This window comes from Lissotriton vulgaris, chromosome 1_1 (genome assembly GCF_964263255.1).
Source record: "Lissotriton vulgaris chromosome 1_1, aLisVul1.2, whole genome shotgun sequence".
In the NCBI taxonomy this organism is placed as follows: domain Eukaryota; kingdom Metazoa; phylum Chordata; class Amphibia; order Caudata; family Salamandridae; genus Lissotriton; species Lissotriton vulgaris.
The window spans coordinates 797,416,883-797,437,140 of record NC_141685.1 but is presented as its reverse complement, the minus strand read 5'-3'; the positions used below and the strand labels follow the sequence as shown (position 1 = coordinate 797,437,140).

The window sequence follows — 20,258 nt, the reverse complement described above, 5'->3', positions numbered from 1 at the left end:
AATCAGAAATAGGGTTCCATCCATGAAAAGATAGATAGGAATCAGGCTTTCAATATCTTTCATCTGGTGAAGAACATACCTGTTTCATGCCAGGTGCTGTGGCCGAGGGCATTTTTGGACACTGTATACCATCAGGCACAATTCATAAGATTTCAGTAATTGGCATTCATCTACCGCTAGTAGAGTGTCTGAGATTACACAAAAGGCACATACCAAGACATTGAAATTGAAATTCATTATTATCGATGACAGAACCGATACTACTGGGGTCCCTTCGGCTTATAATCATTGCTGTAATATCTTTGAATACAGCAGTAGCAGCACTGAGTGGTCTTTGCAAGTTAGGCCATTTCCCTTCCCTGCCGATACCATGCAATCCTCTGTTGTTTTGAGGCTACGTCTGTGGAACCTATGCGAGTCAACTTTTACCAGACTATCCATAAGTTGCTTTGTTCCAGACACTTGCACGGGCTATTCTAGCTCCAGTAAGGTATGCTGGAGATTCACAGACTCTACAGATCCCCAAAATATCTGGAGGCTCCAAATGTATCAGGCACCAGAAACGGAAATATGTCTACATTTGTGTGAGTGTCTATAAGATCTCATACTATCGGGTCAACACTAACGTACTAACACTAACGTATTAACCGGGGTGACTCCAAGGGCCTCATTTATGAGGCTGTGCGTCACTTTTACGCCGCTGGTGCGTCACTTTTTGGGACGCACCAGTGGCGTACAAAATGCGCCTTGTTACGCCATATTTACAAAGTGACGCATCTAGGTAGATGCGTCACTTTGTAAACCCCTGCGCCACATTATACCTGCGCCAGGTATAATGTATGCAAGGGGGGCGTATTGACGCAAGAAAGGGTCGTAGAAGTGACGCAGTGAAATCTATGAGATTCCACTGCGCCACTTCTAGGACACAAATGCGTCAATTTCTTACGCCTGCCTCACAGCAGGCGTAAGACTGACGCAGGCCCTTTCACATGGGGCTTGCCCCATGTGAAAGGATACATTGCTGGAGTTGCGTCACTTTTCTGACACACTCCAGCAATGCGTCACTTTTGCGCCATACAGATACGTCAGAAATACTGACGTATCTGTAACTCCTTGCGCAATGATGCGTCATACTGTAAATATGATGCATCATTGGTGTTGCAAGGAGGGCGGAGTGAAAAGTGACGCATCGCTGTTTTCACGCAGCGATGCGTCACTTTTCATAAATGAGGCCCAAAGTCTACGGACAAGTGCACTATCCCTAGTAATAAAAAACAAATTCAAATACCTTTGTATAATAATCTCAAAGGCAGATAATGAATTCCTAAAAGACAACCTATTTCTACAGCTAGACAGACTTGCAGAGATATACTACACTGAAAGAAACTTCCACTGTCATTATTGGGGCGGGCTGCCTTGTTCAAGATGATGGCATTGCCAAGATTTTTATACATTCTACAAAATACCACTTGTAAAATACCAAATCGCTGTTTTAAGAAGATAGATAGCAAACTAAGGCAGTATTTATAGGATGGAGGGCAGTCTAGAATAGCCTTACAAATGCTACAGCGGAGTGTTTTCGAGGGCAGACTGGCAATTCCCGACATTAAAAACTACTATTTGGCTGCACAAATAGTAACTATAAATGACTGGGTGTTTACAGGATGGGAGCAACCGGCATACAGAGTCGACCGCCATTACATCGGACACAGAGGTTACCTACCTGTGTCATACTGTCAACAGACAAGAAACACACTACCTATACACACACATACGACTGTAAGGTTGTGGAGAGAAGTGACTATATTCCTAGGCTGGAAAGAGAAATTGATGGGATGAACACTGCTGTGAGACAATGACCTACTGTGAGAGGTGGGCCAGCTAAAAGGATTTCGTAAGTGGCAGATCATAGGTATTGAATATCTAGGGGTTTATGGAGGGGGTAACATAGATAGACTTCAAAGACCTAAAAGTGGAGTATCAAATGACAGATTCAGAATTCCTGCGATACCTACAGCTAAAACATGCCTTAAGGAGACACATTTCGGATGGAGAGTGTTAGAAATGGAATTTCTGGTTGGCTAGGGCATGCACCTAAGCCATGCAGAAATCACCACTCTAGTCAGGGCAAGGAAGTTACCAACCAAAGATAACCCCTGCTCACCCCCTTGGTAGCTTGGCAGAGCAGTCAGGCTTATCCCAGTGGCAATGCGTAAAGCGTTTCCGCAACACACTCAAACAGCAGCAACACACTAGGCACACTACAAAACAAACCCCACAAAAGGTTATATAAAAATAGCCTTTGTACTATCCATAAAACACATTAGAACATATCACATACATACACTGTGCCACCTGGCACTTGGCATGACTTTACAGGGTTTATACAGACCACAGGGCCAATCAGGCCACTGTTATAACATTACAGTTAGGTTGGCCAGTAACCACTGGTACCATTGCACTTTGCACATTATATTATGCAAAACCTCATCAGCAACAGTGCACCATAGTAAACACTGGAAAGGTATGCACACATCATTGTCCCTCTTAGGTACAAACTGCAAAATAGGTCACAATATTCCTGGGAGCCTACTGGCCCCCAATCGGCGGTCCCAGCACCTTTGCTCTCACCACCTGGACTGAGCGGTGCTTTTGTGGAGGTTCCTTCCTCCACCAAGGCTCGGAGGGGCCTTCTTCGAGGTTACCGTGATCTATCAAGACTCACAGAACAAGAATGCCCCGGAGGCGGAGAGACCTCACTCAGTCTATTTTCCGTTCGAGAAATGGCCCTTGACGTCAAGTAATAGTGGAGCTGCACACGGCCATGCGGAGCAGCTCCCACACGTCGGAAATGTGGGGCTTACTTTGGTGCTACTAACGCACCAGAGTGAATTCTGCCACAGGCCCATTGGGGCCAGATAACAACATGGTGGCCTGCTTCCTCGAAGGGGCACCGCTGAATCCTCTACTCATTTCTAGCTGACATGCCCCATTCAGTGCAGCTCAGGACTGAGGCACACCAGTCCAAAGGCACTCACCTCCCTGCCAGGCTCTCGCTTCCTCTTGTTCAGGAACTCACCAGCAGGTCAGGACCGTCCACCCTAACTCCTGGACTGGTGGTGGCCCGTGGCCATGTAGTGTAGTCACTTTGATGGGGGAGACACAAAGGGGGCAGGACATAGATCGGAGTATCCCTCAGCCCGGTGTCTCCGGTTTCCTCCTTGATCCCGCAATCAGGTCCAAACACTGCCTGACTTCCGGCGGCTTCCTGGCACAGCGATCGTTACAAGCAAAGTTGGAGCCCCCTCCTCAGGCTCTGGAAATATAACTAAAAAGCACTCATCATGCGTTTCTGGTGTGTAGCACAGCATTGAGGGGCACGGCAGTGACAAAGTGCTCCTCAAGCTCCAGGGCGGTGTATCTAGCACAGCTCTCACCACGCTCTGGATTTCAGGTCACAGAGGGCAGAGCTGGTCCTAGGCAGGCCAGCTCACAGGACCCTCAAGCAGAGGGGGAGTTTTTCATGGTGGTTCCTCCTGGCGCCCAGCAGTCATCAAGTAAGCACCAGTCCAGCGAGTAACCAGACATGAGGTCACAGCCTCAATATTTATACTACCAAGTGCCTTTATTCTTACCCATGGCACAGGGCTCTGTGAGCACACAAACCGGTTCTGGAGGGCACTTGCACACATCTTTTCAAGTGCACCAGAACCTCCATTGTCAGTGTAGGACCTAGCCCCAAACACACCACAGGGGGGCGGAGCCATCATTGTGGAAGGCAGGCACAGCCCTATTCAGGTTCCGGTGCTACTCCGCCCACCACTGCAAATGCAGATCAGGCCTATTCAGCCGAGCAGTGACTCACCCAGACCATCTGGAGCCACTACACCTCCCCAGCCCCTGTCACTCCAAGGTCAGACAGTCAATAAACAACAGGCAAGCACAAAGACACATAGCACACAGAAATGCCCGCTTCTAAAAGTTGCATTTCTAAAATAGCGATAATAAATCTGTGAACACCATTACGCAGCATTTATCGCCACTATTCCAAACATACCAAACTTGATCACACTACTCCTCTCATGTCAGAAATTACCACTGAAACCCATATCAGGGAATCCCCAATGCATTACTATGATTGATAGGGCAGCCTCACAGCGGCGGGAATCCAAATGGGCTGTTTGTCACTACCAGGACATGCCACACAGTTAAATACACAAGATGATGGACAGAATGTTGCACAATGGCATAACATTCACTCCCAGTCACAGATCTGGGTTTAATCCATCGTTATTTTGCTCACAAAGCCACCCCATTTCAGACATGGCCATATGCAAATCAGCCTTGACCCTGTGCCTCATGGGAACAGTCCAGCCCGAACTGCCAAGCCATGTCTTCCCTGGACAGGAATCAAGCATCCTAGGACCGGTTTCTGGCTATCAGCCGTCTTCAGCCAGGATAGCTTGACTCCAGTGGCGTAGTGCGCACGGGACCCATGACTGGGCATACCCTTCCCACATAGGGTGAACAGCAAAACACACAAGATGATGGACGGAATGTTGCACAATGGCAAAACATTCCCCCCCAGTCACAGATCTGGGTTTAATCCATCGTTATTTTGCTCACCAAGCCACCCCAGTTCAGACGTGGCCATATGCAAATCAGCCTTGACCCTGTGCCTCATGGGAACAGTCCAGCCCGAACTGCCAAGCCATGTCTTCCCTGGACCGGAATCAAGCATCCTAGGACCGGTTTCTGGCTATCAGCTGTCTTAAACCAGGATAGCTTGACTCCAGTGGCGTAGTGAGCACGAGACCCACGTCTTGGCATACCCTTCCCACATAGGGAGAACAGTAAAACACACAAGATGATGGACAGAATGTTGCATAATGGAAAAACATTCACCCCTAGCCACATATCTGGGTTTAATCATTGTTATTTTGCTCACAAAGTCACCCCAGTTCAGACATGGCCATATGCATATCAGCCTTGACCCTGTGCCTCATGGGAACAGTCCAGCCCGAACTGCCAAGCCATGTCTTCCCTGGACCGGAATCAAGCATCCTAGAACCGGTTTCTGGCTATCAGCTGTCTTCAGCAAGGATAGCTTGACTCCAGTGGTGTAGTGAGCACGGGACCCACGTCTTGGCATACCCTTCCCACATAGGGTGAACAGCAAAACACACAAGATGATGGACGGAATATTGTACAATGGTAAAGCACTCACCCCCAGTCACAGATTAGGGTTTAATCCATCGTTATTTTGCTCACCAAGCCACCCCAGTTCAGACATGGCCATATGCAAATCAGCCTTGACCTTGTGCCTCATGGGAACAGTCCAGTCCGAACTGCCAAGCCATGTCTTCCCTGGACCGGAATCAAGCATCCTAGGACCGGTTTCTGGCTATCAGCCGTCTTCAGCCAGGATAGCTTGACTCCAGTGGCGTAGTGAGCACGGGACCCACGTCTGGGCATACCCACATAGGGTGAACAGCAAAACACACAAGTTGATGGATGGAATGTTGCACAATGGCAAAACATTCACCCCCAGACACAGTTAAGGCACATGTCCTACCTTTTACCTACACCTCACCCTGCCAATAGGACTAGCTGGGACCTACCTTAGGGGTGAGACTCATATGTAGTAAAAGGGGAGTCACAGACGTGGCAACCACTTTATGTGCTACGTCACAGCAGCAGTAAACTGAGTGTGCAGGCCCTGCAATGGCAGAGTCCTGAGAAAGGTTTGAAAGGCTACTTTGGTGGGTGGCGGAAGCAGTGCTGCAAACGCACCTCTAGCATTTAATTTACAGACCCTGGGTATATGAGATACCACTTTACAAGGGACTGACAGGTAAATTAAATATGCCAAACAGGTTTAGACCAATCTTACCAAGTTTACCATAGGGAACACATGTACTTTAACACTGAACAGCACTGATAAAGTGCCCAGAGTCCTAAAACAGGTCAGAAAAAATACCGGAGGAAGGCAAAACGTTCTGTGATGACCCTGCAAAAATAGCCAAGTCCAACAGAGAGCAATTAGCGGAATACACTCCACTCGAAGATAGAATAATTATTGACCCCATGTTGGAGACAGCCACTTCCCTAGTAAATAAAAAGATAATGAATCACTCCCAGACCCTCTAAAGGCTCTACATGAGTCCTGGACAGCAGATCTGGGGACACTTGAAGATGATGAATGGATAGAAGCGATACAGAATCCAAGGACGGTCGCAATCAGAGCAGGGTTTCACCTCATGCAACTGCGCATATTACACAAATCGTACACCTCAAGGTAGCTACTACATCATCTAGGATGAAGTGACACAGAACAGTATGTAAGGGTCTGTGCTGAGGTAGGCACCTCTTACCATATACTGTGGTCATGTCCCCGAATTCAACAATTCTGGAGAGAAATAATAGAGTTCATGTCAGAAGTAGTAGACCAAGAGGTCACACAGGGGGCTAAATGGCATATCCTATGCTTGACCAGAGAAGACAAATGGCTAAAATATTCAAGGATATGGCTTATGACTGCAGACATAGCAGTCAAACAAAATATAGCAAGGGAGTGGGGTGTGAATCAACCACGAGGGTAGTGAAGTGGAATGAAGATTTAGACTGGTGCTGCACTGCCAGAAAAGTGGTGTTCTAGGGTAGGAGATGCCCAAGGAAGTGGGACAAAATCTGGGGTAAATGGACACAATACAGAGGGCTTTGAGATAACTATAGGAGTAATGGAAGGGGGGAAATGGGGGGGAACACTGTACACTGTAACACATTGAAATGTACCCAAGAATGATTTTATAGATATAGTTCTCTGCATTGTGATATAACAAATCCATAGATGTTAGGATGGATACCCTTGAGAAAATGTATGGAACATATCTGTTAACAGACGCACTGTCAGTTCCTTGGTTTGTTTATTTTATAAAAAGATATTTAAAAAATAACAATATAGCATCAAAAACCCACTCTGCCCGTCGTGGAATTACACGGAACGTGGTGGAATTTTAATGTAACTTCAGCTGAATCAAACTACGCAAATTACACCCACCCCTAATGACAGACAATACCTCCATATTTGTATTTTCAGTTCTCTGTGAATACCTACAATATTATATACAAACCACAGTTTTTTACTAGTATTCATCCAGGCACAATGTAGTGAAAAAAGTATAGTATGTTAAGAGAGTTAGCAGTAGAACAAAAGCAATGAAACAATTCACTCCTCCACATACAATGCATTGAATCTGAACAGTTGATGATACGACTTCAGTGCCCACATTTTTTTTCTTGAATTATTGGTCCTGGACTATCCTGAACCTTTCACCTTCGCATTGTAATAGAAATTCCCTTTCCTCAATGCTATTAGATATCTCCACCTTACCATTGATTTCCAATGAATAGTCATCTACTGGACAGTATATTATAATGATTATGTCAATTGTTATGTAATGTTCACATTCTACGAAATGAATACAGCAATAGGGAATACTTAAACCATCATGATATGATCACTCATGCAAACAAAAATTCGATAAAAATCACCAATTACAGCAGTTATGAGTAGGCCTGTAGGGTAAATTCAGTTCTGCTCGCGGAATTTGGGTAATTTCGCGTTCGGCGGAGAACGCGAAATTGTCCAAAATTCTGCATTCTGCGACTTCGCAAAATGTTTTGCTTGTTCGCATTCTCAAAATGCGTGTTCGCGAGATATTTCCCCCCGAGCACGCAAACAGCAATTGCGAACAGTAAAAAAGCATTGCGAACAAGCAATTCTGCGTGTTTGCGAAATTTCTGCGTGTTCTCAGAGATTTTTTAATGTTTTGCAGATATCTGCGTAACGCGATTCCGCAAATTCCGCCCACCCCTAGTTAGGAGTTGTCTTGAACTCCCTAACAAGGTTTTCCAATTCAATTTTCCTAATCAGTGTGTTATTCACATTCCTTAATGTAATCACAGTTTCTTAACTCTTGTTTTTAAGATAACTACATAATACTCCTTTGTGATTCTAACACACAATACATATTATAGATACATCGTATCATTATGATCCTTACGCATTAAATGTTCACAGTCATTAGTTAGCATAAGGCTTTCATTGTCTCATTAAATGGTATATAATTTCCTGTCTACATTCAGACCCGGTGGTGGAGATTCCGTCCGGTGGCGGAGACTTATCCATGGCCGAAATCTCCACACCTGGGCCGGAATCTCCACTTTCGGGCTGGAATCTCCACTGGCTTGAATCTCCACCTCCGGACCGAAACCTGCACCTCCGGGCCGGAATCTCCACCACCGGGCGCAATCTCCGGCCCGAGTGCGGACGTAAAGTTAGTAGTCGTCAATCCATTCTGTGAATACCAAAAGTAGTAAGAGCATTCTGTGAATACCAAAAATAGTAAGTACGTTCTGTGAATACCAAAAGTAGTACGTTTAGGATTTTGTCTTAAGTTAGTTCTGTGAATCGGGCCCTATGTTTTTCTTTAACATGCATAGACAATGGAAATTTCACATCACAATTATTTAATTGCTCGCTTATGTTTTCTCCAATATTCGGTACATTTTCTGGTAGTTTAACCAAGGTACTGAAGCCTACAGGTTTGCTGACGTATTATAATTGATAAACGTGAGTATCTAGAATGTCCTTGACTGAGTGATATCTTGAAATTCCTTGGTGTGGTCCTAAATCAATTTGTAACAAATGCAGGCCCAACAGTTAAAACACTCTCTGGGTGGTCTCTTTAACCAATACTCAATTGCAACATCTGTTCCATTATCATGTCTTAAATTGTCATTTGGGTTGAGCAATATTCTTAAGTTTTGGTGGCCTTCTGCAGGTAATCATTGTCTGTTTTGAGATATATCTGACTAAGGGGTCATTTAATTTGTGGGCCGTCAGCCTATGGCAAAGGGACAGAGTAAATTACTCAGTCTCTCTGACAGAGGTACAAATGGCCAAATTTAGAAATGTCCATAGCCCAGAGGTAAGCATGGGCGGAAAATCCGTTTCGCTCGCGGATTTTGCGGATTTTCGGGAAATTCGCAATCCGCGAGATTCGCGAATCTCCTGCAAAATCCGCAAATCCGCGAGCAGCGGATTTTGCTCGCACTGCTCGCACTGTTCGCGTGAGTTCGCGGCTTCCCAGTACAACTTCGCGCCCCGCGAATTAGTGCTAAATTGCAGAAATACGATCTTAGCAAAACTGAAAGTACTTACCAGGTTCAAAAGTTCAGGCTCATCATTAGTAGCCATTTCCTGTAGTGCTTCCTGAGGGGCCCCTCCAGAGTTCAGTTGCCAGTTGCAACTATTATGTGACCCTGCTCTGAACCTCAGAATAGTTACACATATGCCACAAAGGTCCTGAATTACAGCTAAGGGAGACAAGCAGGAGCCAGGCTGGAAGTTAAAATCCATTAATCAGCCCCTAATTCATTATTGTCAGTTGGGGCAGGGCAGGTGTTGTAACTAATTTTGCAACAATGAAAGCACTTAGCAAGTGCAAAAGATCACTAATCAGGGCGCACTAAGGAAGCAGGTGCCAGCTAAAAAAATATTCTGTGACACATTAATCAGCCCCAAATTAATTCAGGTCACTTGAGGCAGGGAAGGTGTGCTTTGCTTTGCCGAAAATAATGTACACTGGACAACCAGAGGGTGTGGTGATGAAACAGAGGGTGGCATGGGTGGGCCAGAGGGTGGCATGAGTAGTCAGAGAGTGGCAGTGGTGACAGAGAGTGGCAGTGATGAAGAAGAGTGTCCCAAACAGGCTGGACACGTAGAAACAACAAGTTAGCAAAACTTGCGACCCGACAGGTAAGTTCGCAAATTGCGAAATTGTAAAAACCCTCGCGAACTGGCAGAAACACGGGCGAACACAAAAAAAAAAAATCCGCAAATTCGCGGGAATTCGCGGATTTTGCGGATTGCGAGTTCGCAAATCCGCAAAATTCGCGAACGCGAGATTCGCAAAATTCGCCCATGCTTACCCAGAGGACATTTCTTTAATTGATAGGAACCACCATCAAGGCGGTTCCTGTCAAAACCAATGTATTGTAACTTTTGCCATATGGTTCGTAAACATGACATAGAAGGTATATTCCACTGTGGGATTTTCTTTGAAAATAAAAAAAAATTCCCTCTTTCTATGAGAGTTCCCTTCCATGGCGAGGGAAGCATTGAGCACTTTCAGTGCCTCTTAAGGCCAGGTTTTTCTTGGTGGTGACAGGCATTCAAACTTCGCTATTTGTGCGCTCATTTAAATTTGATGGGTGGTCATATGGCCAAACATCTGATAGACCTTACTTCGTCAACTAACCTTGTCCATGGCAAGGCTAGAGACAGGGTAATCTCAGCAGTCATAAAACTTTGGGCCTCCCGTATTTTAAATTGGGTGGGAAAACCATAGTATTAGCGGGGAGTTCCCTCTCCGCTAAGATATAAATCGGCATCTAAGTCACTAACAAATAACATATTCCAAAATGTCTTCAACGTATTGAAAATAACCTGATTTCCAAAGAGGAACTGCAGTTTGATGAGTGACAATGAGAAAGAAGAGCAGAACATTTATGCTAAGTTTCTTGAGAGAGGCTACAAACCAAAAATTGTTGATTGTGCTAGACAGCATGTTAACCTAGTAACGAGAGAAACATTACTGACAGAGAAGATTGAATAAAGTTAAAGACAGGAACAGATGTGGTTTATTACAAGATATAGTAATGGGAATCAGGTTATTTCAAATAAGTTGAAAACACTGTGGGATCTATTGTTATTTGATAGTGACTTGGTTAGATGTATCTCAAAACAAACAATGATTACCAACAAGAGGGTACCAACACTGGAGAATATCCTTATCACAAGTGACACTTGACATGGCAGATTGGTTAAAGGGACTGCCCAGAGGGTACTATAGGTGTAGTAACTGCATTAGTTGTAAATTGTTATGGACAATACGAAGGAATTTCAAGATATCACTTAGACAAGAACATTCCAGATACACACATTTTTCAAATGTAACAAGTCAAACTGCATATCTGTTTTTTACTGTACCAGTGGGCTCAATAGTAGGGTGGTTCAACTAGCAGTAACCTTAAGGAACGTTGGAGGGAACATATGTGAGCTTTTAAAAACTGTGAAGTGAAATATCCGATGGCTATGCACATAAAGAACAATATCCCAAAAATGCCATGAATAACATTAGATTACTTGGAATTGAACACGTCAAACCTACTCGTCAAGAGGGCAATATGGAATTAGAAGTAGAGAAACTCATTGGATCAACACATTGAAAACTGTTAAGGTGGGTCTGAAACTGGACAGGGAATTACGTACCATTTGATGAGTCAATGGAGGCCTTATACTAACTACTGAGTGAGAACATCTCATTCGAATGGATCAGATAGATACTATTAATAATGTAATATGTAATGTGTGTTAGACTCATATAGGTGTAGGTCATGTAGAACAGCTTGGAATCATTCATTTTTGACAATCTATTGATATTAGCTATAATTTTGAGTTATTGAGTGTTATTTGAATATATTTGTTGTAGTGATGTGAATTGACGGAAAGAGGAAACTCAGCACTGTTCTTAATCGGTTAGATTACAACATTAAGTGAAGTTTGTTATCATAGTGAAGGATTATTTAGGTGAAATGTGTTCCTTCTTTATTATGGGTGAATTTCTCTCACTATGTTCAACATAAAATTTAGGAATTGGGGCTAACACATTTGAATAAGCTCTTTAGAATTTTGGGAAATTTGGTAGTGAATTTTCCATAATTTATAGGCTATCAGAGCAGTTCTGAAAATATGTACATATTGTACGACTTTGAGAATGGACATGAGTAGCATACAGGATAAGAGTGAGCAACTTAAAACATTGTGAATTGTGAAATGATGGTTTAATTATAAACAGAGAGCTATTTCACTTGCATACACTATCACTGAAGTTGTGAATTAACATAAACTTGTGCTAATAATTTATGCTGTTTTTCCATGTTGGTTTTTTTTTCTTTTTGTCTTGACCAGGATGCCCACGCCCCTAGAACCAGTAGTGAACCCAGAGTGTGCAGCAAGACGATATCCTCGCCGATTCATGGTGTGACAAGTGTTTCCAATCAAGTGCGTCTCCTGCAACAACACAACATCAGGGGAGAGGCGTCTCAACAGTTGCAAAACTACCCCCGCTTTATCCTATCCCCCAACCCGTTGACATTCCAACACAGTAATTTCAACCTACTACCCCCCATCCCGGAAATGAATGCAGAATCCACCCCCTAGCGAACACAGTACCCAGATCCAAGAATAAAACAATACGTTGCCTTGCGAGAAAGTGAAACATACTCAAACTCCCCCTTCCACCCCCCAACATGAACCCGTTACGATACCCCCCACCCTGCACCCCTGCGTTAGACTCAAAAGCATCCCCAACATGCAGTGTGCCTGTCGCCCTAACCTTAAACTAGTCTACAAAATGAAAACCCAGAGGAGGAAAGAGTCCCATTCCCCCCGCCACCCTCGGTATGCCACCATAAACCACATAAGTATGAGGGACATCAAACCGAGCTGTCTAGTAAGTTAATTGTTCGGAAATCAGGAACCACATTGTCATTCTTGCTCCGGCACGCCACCCTCTGCTCCACCCGAGTGTTCCGTTCGATCGCTCTGCGTTGGTAATGTATCCAGCCAGTCACTCACGCTCTCGGGACGATCAAAGAAAAACGTCCGGTCCTCATATTCGGCACGGAGCCTGGTTGGAAATAGCATCGCATATTTCAAGTCCATGTCTCTCGACCGTCGCTTCACCCCCTGAAACCCCATCCTTTGCCTCTGAACGAACTGGGTAAAGTCCGGGTAGCAGCTCACCGTTGTGTTTTCGAACTTCACGGGGCCGCCCACCCGCGATGCCTGCAGGATAGCGTCTCTGTCTCTAAAGTTGAAAATCCTGGCGATAATCGGCCTCGGAGGGGCACCCGGCTTCGGCTTCCCACCCGGTACTTGGTGCGCACGCTCCACGGTAAATAATTTACTTAGGCCTTTGGGGGCGAGGTGATTTAGGATGAGGTCCTCCACAAGGAGATCTGTAGCCCCTAATGACTTTACGTGGACTGTCATTGAACAGTTTGACACAACAGAAAATAATGAAAAATTCCTTCTCCAGAAAGAACAACGCTGGATATACAGGGTTTCTACCCACACAATGGGCCTGAACGACTCCATTCCGTGGAATTCCCTAAACCTCTGAAAAATGGATAATAAAATGTCCAAATCTGAACCCTTCTGTCTCTCACATAGTGTAACCCAGCCTAAACTGAGTAAACCTCTGCCATATCACAAATGGCACCCAAAAACTACCAGTAGACACACCAGTGCACTCTAGCATAATGTATTGGGGCATGTCATGAGAACGTAGTCCTTTTGAATAACATGCGCTGAATAGCGCTTCGTCTTTACCCAACAACATCATCTCAATAAACCTGTGCACATGCCCCAGTCCGTCTAACAATAGACGCACTGCTTTCTTGCACATGCGCAGTCTCTGAGGCACTTGTTAGTCCTCCGCGCGCACGAACGATAAACACTGCTCCTTGGCACATGCGCGCAACAACAATGACAGGGCATTCAGCGCGAGCGCATCCCTCCCTCTATTTCCACCTTTACCCAGGTGGAAACAATAATCGGGGCTATTTAAACCCAATCCACGGGCCTCCTTCACTCGTTCCGGGCACTGCAGAAGGACGACAGGTCCAAGGAGGATCTAGACCGGCAATTCCACGAGTAACACAAGTACACCACTGCAATAACTGGGGTAAGCTGCCTAAACCTTTTTCCCTACAGGTTGGATGTAAACAATTACTTTTACTACCTCTTTTCAGGGTCTCTTTCTCTGCCAGGTGACCCAAGGAAGCTTTTTACATCAAATGGCCTGTGTGAGGATAATGTACTTTACTTAACTGTACCTCACCATGCTAATATCCGCTGCTCTAGCTCACCACTACAATCAGTTTTAAAATAAAACCCACGCAGGTCATGCCTCTGACATGACCACACCCTAGCCGCATATAGGTCAATCACTCACCTTACAAGTCGGCTAAATGATGTGAAAATTATCATGTCATACTAAAATGACTCTACCCAGTACGTCTGTCCATGTCCTTTCTATGTTATATGTAGTAAAGCCAGAGGGAATCCCCCTCTAACATATAAACGCACCTTAGGGAGTGCGACACATAGCCAACAAAAATAACACAATCACTATAATTTAGTATTTTTATTTAAATTGCACCTTTTCACATACTCACTTGGTCCTGAGGAAAGCCAGTTTTAAATTAAAAAAGGCCTGGCTGAAACATGTAGACCACACAGGACGCTAGAGGTCTTAATTCGCAATCCAACACGTCCAATTGCCTTTTTAACAGCTAACAGGGGCCCAGTTATTAAAGTTTATCCATTTACCCTCGGGTACTGGGACCCACTGTATAGCTTTTTAACTTTCACTTTCTCACTCACCACAATGCACACTCAGCGAACATACCAGCTCCGCAGTAACCTGGCGTCGAAGCACACCCGGGACACATTCGGTGTCACTGTGGTGGGCCCGATGATGAAGCATGCCACCAACTAGGTTGGTGGGTGAGGGCTTCATGAACAAACCAATTGGTTTGCCGGCACGCGTACTTCTTTGAGTCCCCCTCCCCCTAACATAGCTAGTCCTTTTTGATTTTGACATATAATCCTGGGCATCCGGACTAGCTTATCTAGTCTTCACTCTCTACTTTGATTTGGCGTTGTTCAACTACTGCCTGGGTGTCTCAACGACTCGAGCCTCAGGCGTCGCCATGGGGTGGGCCTCAAAAGTTCAGGTTTTCGTAGAAGCGGTTTCCGAAGTCTGAATCAATTTTTGAAAGCAGCTAATCTATCAGCTAGCTTCATCTCCAATAACCCGTCTTCATAATCAGGATATCGTTCAGGATATATGCGGAAGGCGGCGAGAGTCTCGGGAGCCCTGTGCTCATCTCGGATGCGCGCAAAGCTCCTCCCCCCATGTTGTTTTTTAAGGTTTTTTTTTCTCTAAGGAATTTCTCTGCTTTCTTGTCTTCTAGATTTCCAGCTACTAAATTGCAGAGTGAACAGTACTGAAATGATGCAATATGTTACAAGAAATATGAACATTATGTAAACTGATGATACCTGTAGTAGTATGTCTCTAGGTTGTTTTGATGTGGAGTAGATACTAATGTATTATGGGTGGGATTGTTGTGATGTCCATTAACCAATCAAGTTTTTTTTAAAGTATGTAAATGCGTACAGATTTGTTTATATTTTGTACAGGGGAAGCATATTCTGATATTTTTCTTGTTTTTATATATGCTTTCCCACCAGTGTTGAAAAGCAGGTAGTCCCCTAAACAAGTATTGGCTGTGAAAGATACACAACTGGGAAATTGGATGAATTAATGTGGAAGAACTAATGATTACAATTTGTCCTGTGCTGTGACTTTTGATAAATCACTATTTATATAATATGGACTATGATTTGGATAACAAAGTTTGTTGCACAGAGGCAGAAATTTTATGTATATCTCATTATCTTCTTAGTATTATTACATTTATATTAGTATAATGATTAATTAATTTTTTAATGATTATAGGTACATTATTTAACATTAAATAACCTCTCTCTCTCTCTCTCTCTCTCTCTCTATATATATATATATATATATGTATATATATATATATATATATATATATATATATATATATATATATATATATATATATATATATATATATATATATATATATACAGAAGAGTCCCAACGGACTGAATAACACTGAGGACTTGCATAACCTCTTGTAATATGTTCTGTCTGGGCTCTGGTATTGGCTCCCCAAGCATGCACCCATAGCCGCCAGGTAGTCAGGTTCCCTGTTGCTTGTGGGGATGATTACCTGTGACAAGATTTCTTGACCCTTTAGATGGATTTTGTGATCCTCAATGGCTAGTCAGGTTCCCTGTTAGCCATTGTAATGTATTCATCAGTTCTCCAGCTTCTTCATGTGTACACATATGTGTATATATATCCAATATTCAGGTCTTTTATCAGATCCTTGCTATCACTTTTTTATACACAGGGTGTTTTATCCACTTTTAACCATGATAAATTATTAAACCAATAAGTAATGTCTTAATTAACTTTTTTTCTAACAAAATGAGGTCCTTTTTAATCCCAATTGTTAAGATAGCATTTATGCATTACAGTTACAGGTTGATTTATCATGCACTGCAGCACTTTATCCCGACTGTTTGCACGTGTCATATAACTTCTGGCACTTTAGGCATCGACCGGGTGTCACCATTAGCAGCACTGTAAGTTTCCCTCTCACTTCTTGCTATTTTTCCCCGCTGATAACATAACAATGTGCATTCACTATGTATTACACAGAAATATGACGTTATGTTATAGATAACAGAAAAGAAAGGATTTATCCTGGTATAACAAATGAATCGGTAGAACGAGAATGTTTTTTACTAGATTGTCAACATATGTTCATTTTCATGTGGCGCATTTTACATTGATATCTGCGTATTTTGCACAGAGAAGTCCTATGCACAGTATGTTTTCTAGCTTTATGGTCACATGACCAGATTGGAGGCGGGATGCAGGCGGGCCACTAAGCATTATAAAAAGAAAAAAGTTACATTTGGTCATTTGCATGTGAACAAGGGCTGTCCAACCCCGAAACGCTTCTTGCCCTTGTATCCAGCTGAAATGCAATAAAGACCCTGTAATTCGACTTGGTGGTCCATCTCCTGCTTGCTTTGCTGATCCGAGTTGGGATTGGAGGTGGCGTTTTGGAGTTTTCGCGCATATATATATATATACACACATACATCTGTATAAATGTGTATGTGTGTGTGTGTGTGTGTGTGTGTATATATATATATATATATGTATGTATATATATATATATATATATATATATATATATATATATATATATATATATATATATATATATATATATATATATATATATATATTATAAGTCATACTTTTATTTAAATAACATTATTTCCTATGGGATTTACTTTTAAGTTCCTTACTCCATTATTTTCGAGAGGAGTGTACTGAAATACCTATAAGTGGCCATCCGTGGTGCTGGATTTACTCCAAGATTGAGCTGGAGTATATTTACTACTGCTTTGAGAATTGCCAGATCCCACCTTTTACCCTGCTTTGAGACTTTGTTGGCATAGTAACTTTATAAGTGTAGTTTGTGAATAGTAATGGCATTAATCCTTTCTTGGGTCGGCATTTGTTCTCCATAAACCACTCAAGGGCCCTCCTTAAACACCTCCTTAAACCTCCTTAAGCCCCTCAAATTTAGCTGTAAGCAGTCCTCATTTCCCTGCTGCTCCCAATCCTCCTACATTTACTACTAAAAGGTATTCTTATATGTGTGGAGCTCTCTGTTGCTAGGGTAAAGATCTATGCATAGAAAAGATAGGAGAGGCAGAGGTCTCCACCTGTATGTTTGTTAACTGCAATTTGTTTTACTTGAGTAGTATTACAGTAGGACTACAAAGTGCAGTTTGTGAATAAGCCTCAACACATTTTAACATATGCCCTTTCCCCTAATGCTATACAACTTGCCACTCTACCCTTGACCATATACCCCAAACCCTTAATTTCAAACCCTTAACTCCCTCACCCCTAACATCTTAATAACTGAACCCTACACACTAATTCCTTAATCCTATTCTCCAAACCCCCAACTCATAGCACTATACCCTTAACCCAATTCTCCATACTGTTAACCACTAAGCTCGTGTCCAGTGGTTCTTCTGTATACTCCAAAACCTTAACTCTTAGCCCTATACCATTATCCCAATCTCCATACTGTTAACCACTATGCTCTAGTCCATTGGTTATTAACCTATGGTCTGAGGACCTCTAGGGGTCCTCGAGGCCAGCTCAGGGGGTTCGCGACTGTGTTACAAAATTGAATTATTTTAAAATGAATAAATTAAAAAAAGAAGCAAAATTGAGAATGTGAAAGCCTTTTCTACATTTGATTTTAATTAAACAAAATACTTCAATATTTGAGCATTTGTTTGGTGTATACTTGTTTTATATTTTTGTGTATTGTTTTAAAGTTCAAATCATAGAAATTGCTTGTACTGGGGGTCTCCAGCTTCCAATAATGACTCAGTGGGGGTCCCCTGATTCCAGTAATGATTCAGTTGGGGTCCACTGAAGTCAAAATGTTGAGAGCCACTGCTCAATTCTCTTAATTTCAAACTCTTAAATGCATTCTCACAGTGTTTATTTCCATATATTTTGGAACTTAACACTTTCCCTTTTCAAAGTATTTCTGTTTTAGAAGTAATAAAGTGGTATTTTTAGAAGTTGTCATTCAAAGTTTTGAGGCAATACCAAAGAGACAACAGACTCCTAGGCACCAGCAGGCCTGTACCACATTTTACTGCCACTTCTTATCCCCCATCCAGTTGTTTGTATCTGAAAATAGGTGTCATCAAATATCTCCCCTCATTTAGAATATGGGAGTAACTACAACCACCTTGTCTGCTGAATTACATTAACAAAAACTGAGATGCTGCTATAACAAGCCGCAGCTTTGACCAAGACCAGATTATGTTCCCACCGTTTTCTAACATCACTTCATACTTAAGAAAAACCAAAGCAAGGACCTGATGGGCAATGTACAGCATCAAGGTAAGATGAACAAATCTCTTCATTGGCTCTCAGGCTGTGTCAGTTTCATACTGAAGTTAAAGGTGTAATGAGTGTGATGATATTGGAGCTACACTCACATATCCGGGATGCTTGCTTCATCGAAGGACACTTTATCCACCAGCATTAATGATGAGTCTCCCAAGTTAATTGCCTCAACCAAGAGGCATTAAACCAAATACCCATTTGTATTTCTTATATTCTACCTGTGTACTCAACCCAGATTTGTTTACTACTCATATGTACAGCAGTCTATTGATTTCTAACACACACTCACAAACACACTCCAGCTGTGCTGTTGTAGATGCTTTGCTGATGTTTGTGCAAAGCTTGCCCTGGTGCAATGCTGACATGTGTTTGCTACTGACATTAGACTAATGATGTTGGCTTTACTGAGAGATGGACATCATCTCTCACCTATCTACCTAAGCCCACCAGATCCTGTTACAAATCTTGAATCCGCAGCACCACTCCACGGTATCTCTTGTGAGATAACCGAAGTTCCCCTTTGCGCCCATTTATAACATTTGGCAGGAGTAACTATACACTCGACGTGCTCATCAAACTACTTTACCTTTGGCTGTTGTAAATGAGCTGTACTGAGCTAGAAAGTTATTGGCCACCAAGATGTTTGATGGCAGCTATTACAATATCTGCTTCTGTACAAGTGATCTAGACAGGGAAGAGGATGTTTAGGAAGATACTATGTGAAAGGGCTACTCACGTGTAAGTAGTATCCGGCTCCAGGCAGCGAACAATCAGGGAAATGGTGATTGACTGCTTGTCTGGCACGTGGGCAGGCATTGCACAAGGGGACTTGGCTCCAGAAATGATGTCATCAACAAAGCTGAGCACTGATTCTGGTGAGAAGAGAGGAGAGGAGAGTAAGACTCCAAGGAAGCATGTGAGGCCACAGGACCCAGAGGATTGTGTGAAGATGAAGCAACTCACCAAGCCATGTGATCCCAGACAAAGGCCCATGGATGTGACTATAGAGAACCCATACAAGTGTGTAAGAATAGTGCGAATCAATTAAAGAATAGGAGTCAGAGGTGAGGTCACTGGCACACAAGAAAGCACAGGAAACTCACTAAAGGGTCATAACCCAGTGAAAATCCATTGAGGTCTGTACAGCCACTGAGAACTTGTTGACAAATAGGGAACCATGCATAAACTACTGAGTGCGAGAGATCAGAAAGTACCCACAAAAACAAGTTAGACTATTGAGAACCCACTGAAGTATGGGGGAACACAGAGAACCCACTGACATGTATTTATCCACCCAGATGATATTGATCTGTTAGAGACCAGTGACTTCCTGCTGGTAACACCACCTAGAACTCATTACCATATGAACACATAAAGAATGCACTGAAATGTAGGAGACCACAGCAATCCTACTGAGGTGCGAAAAACGAGAACCCACTGTACTGGGTAAGAAAATTTAATAGGGTCAAACTTGAAACGCCGTACTAATGTTCGATGACTTTG

The 20,258-nt window shown here is 43.0% G+C and overlaps 1 protein-coding gene across 3 annotated transcripts in view; it reads right to left on the bottom strand.

The window, feature by feature from the left end:
* Positions 1-20,258, bottom strand: part of ASTN1 (astrotactin 1) — a 666,610-nt gene that overhangs the window by 19,143 nt on the left and 627,209 nt on the right. For all 3 annotated transcript variants that reach the window (XM_086956551.1, XM_086956560.1, XM_086956570.1), the window contains one exon: positions 19,492-19,627. In XM_086956551.1, coding sequence (XP_086812677.1) covers positions 19,492-19,627 — 136 coding nt within the window. The remainder of the gene's footprint in view (positions 1-19,491; positions 19,628-20,258) is intronic.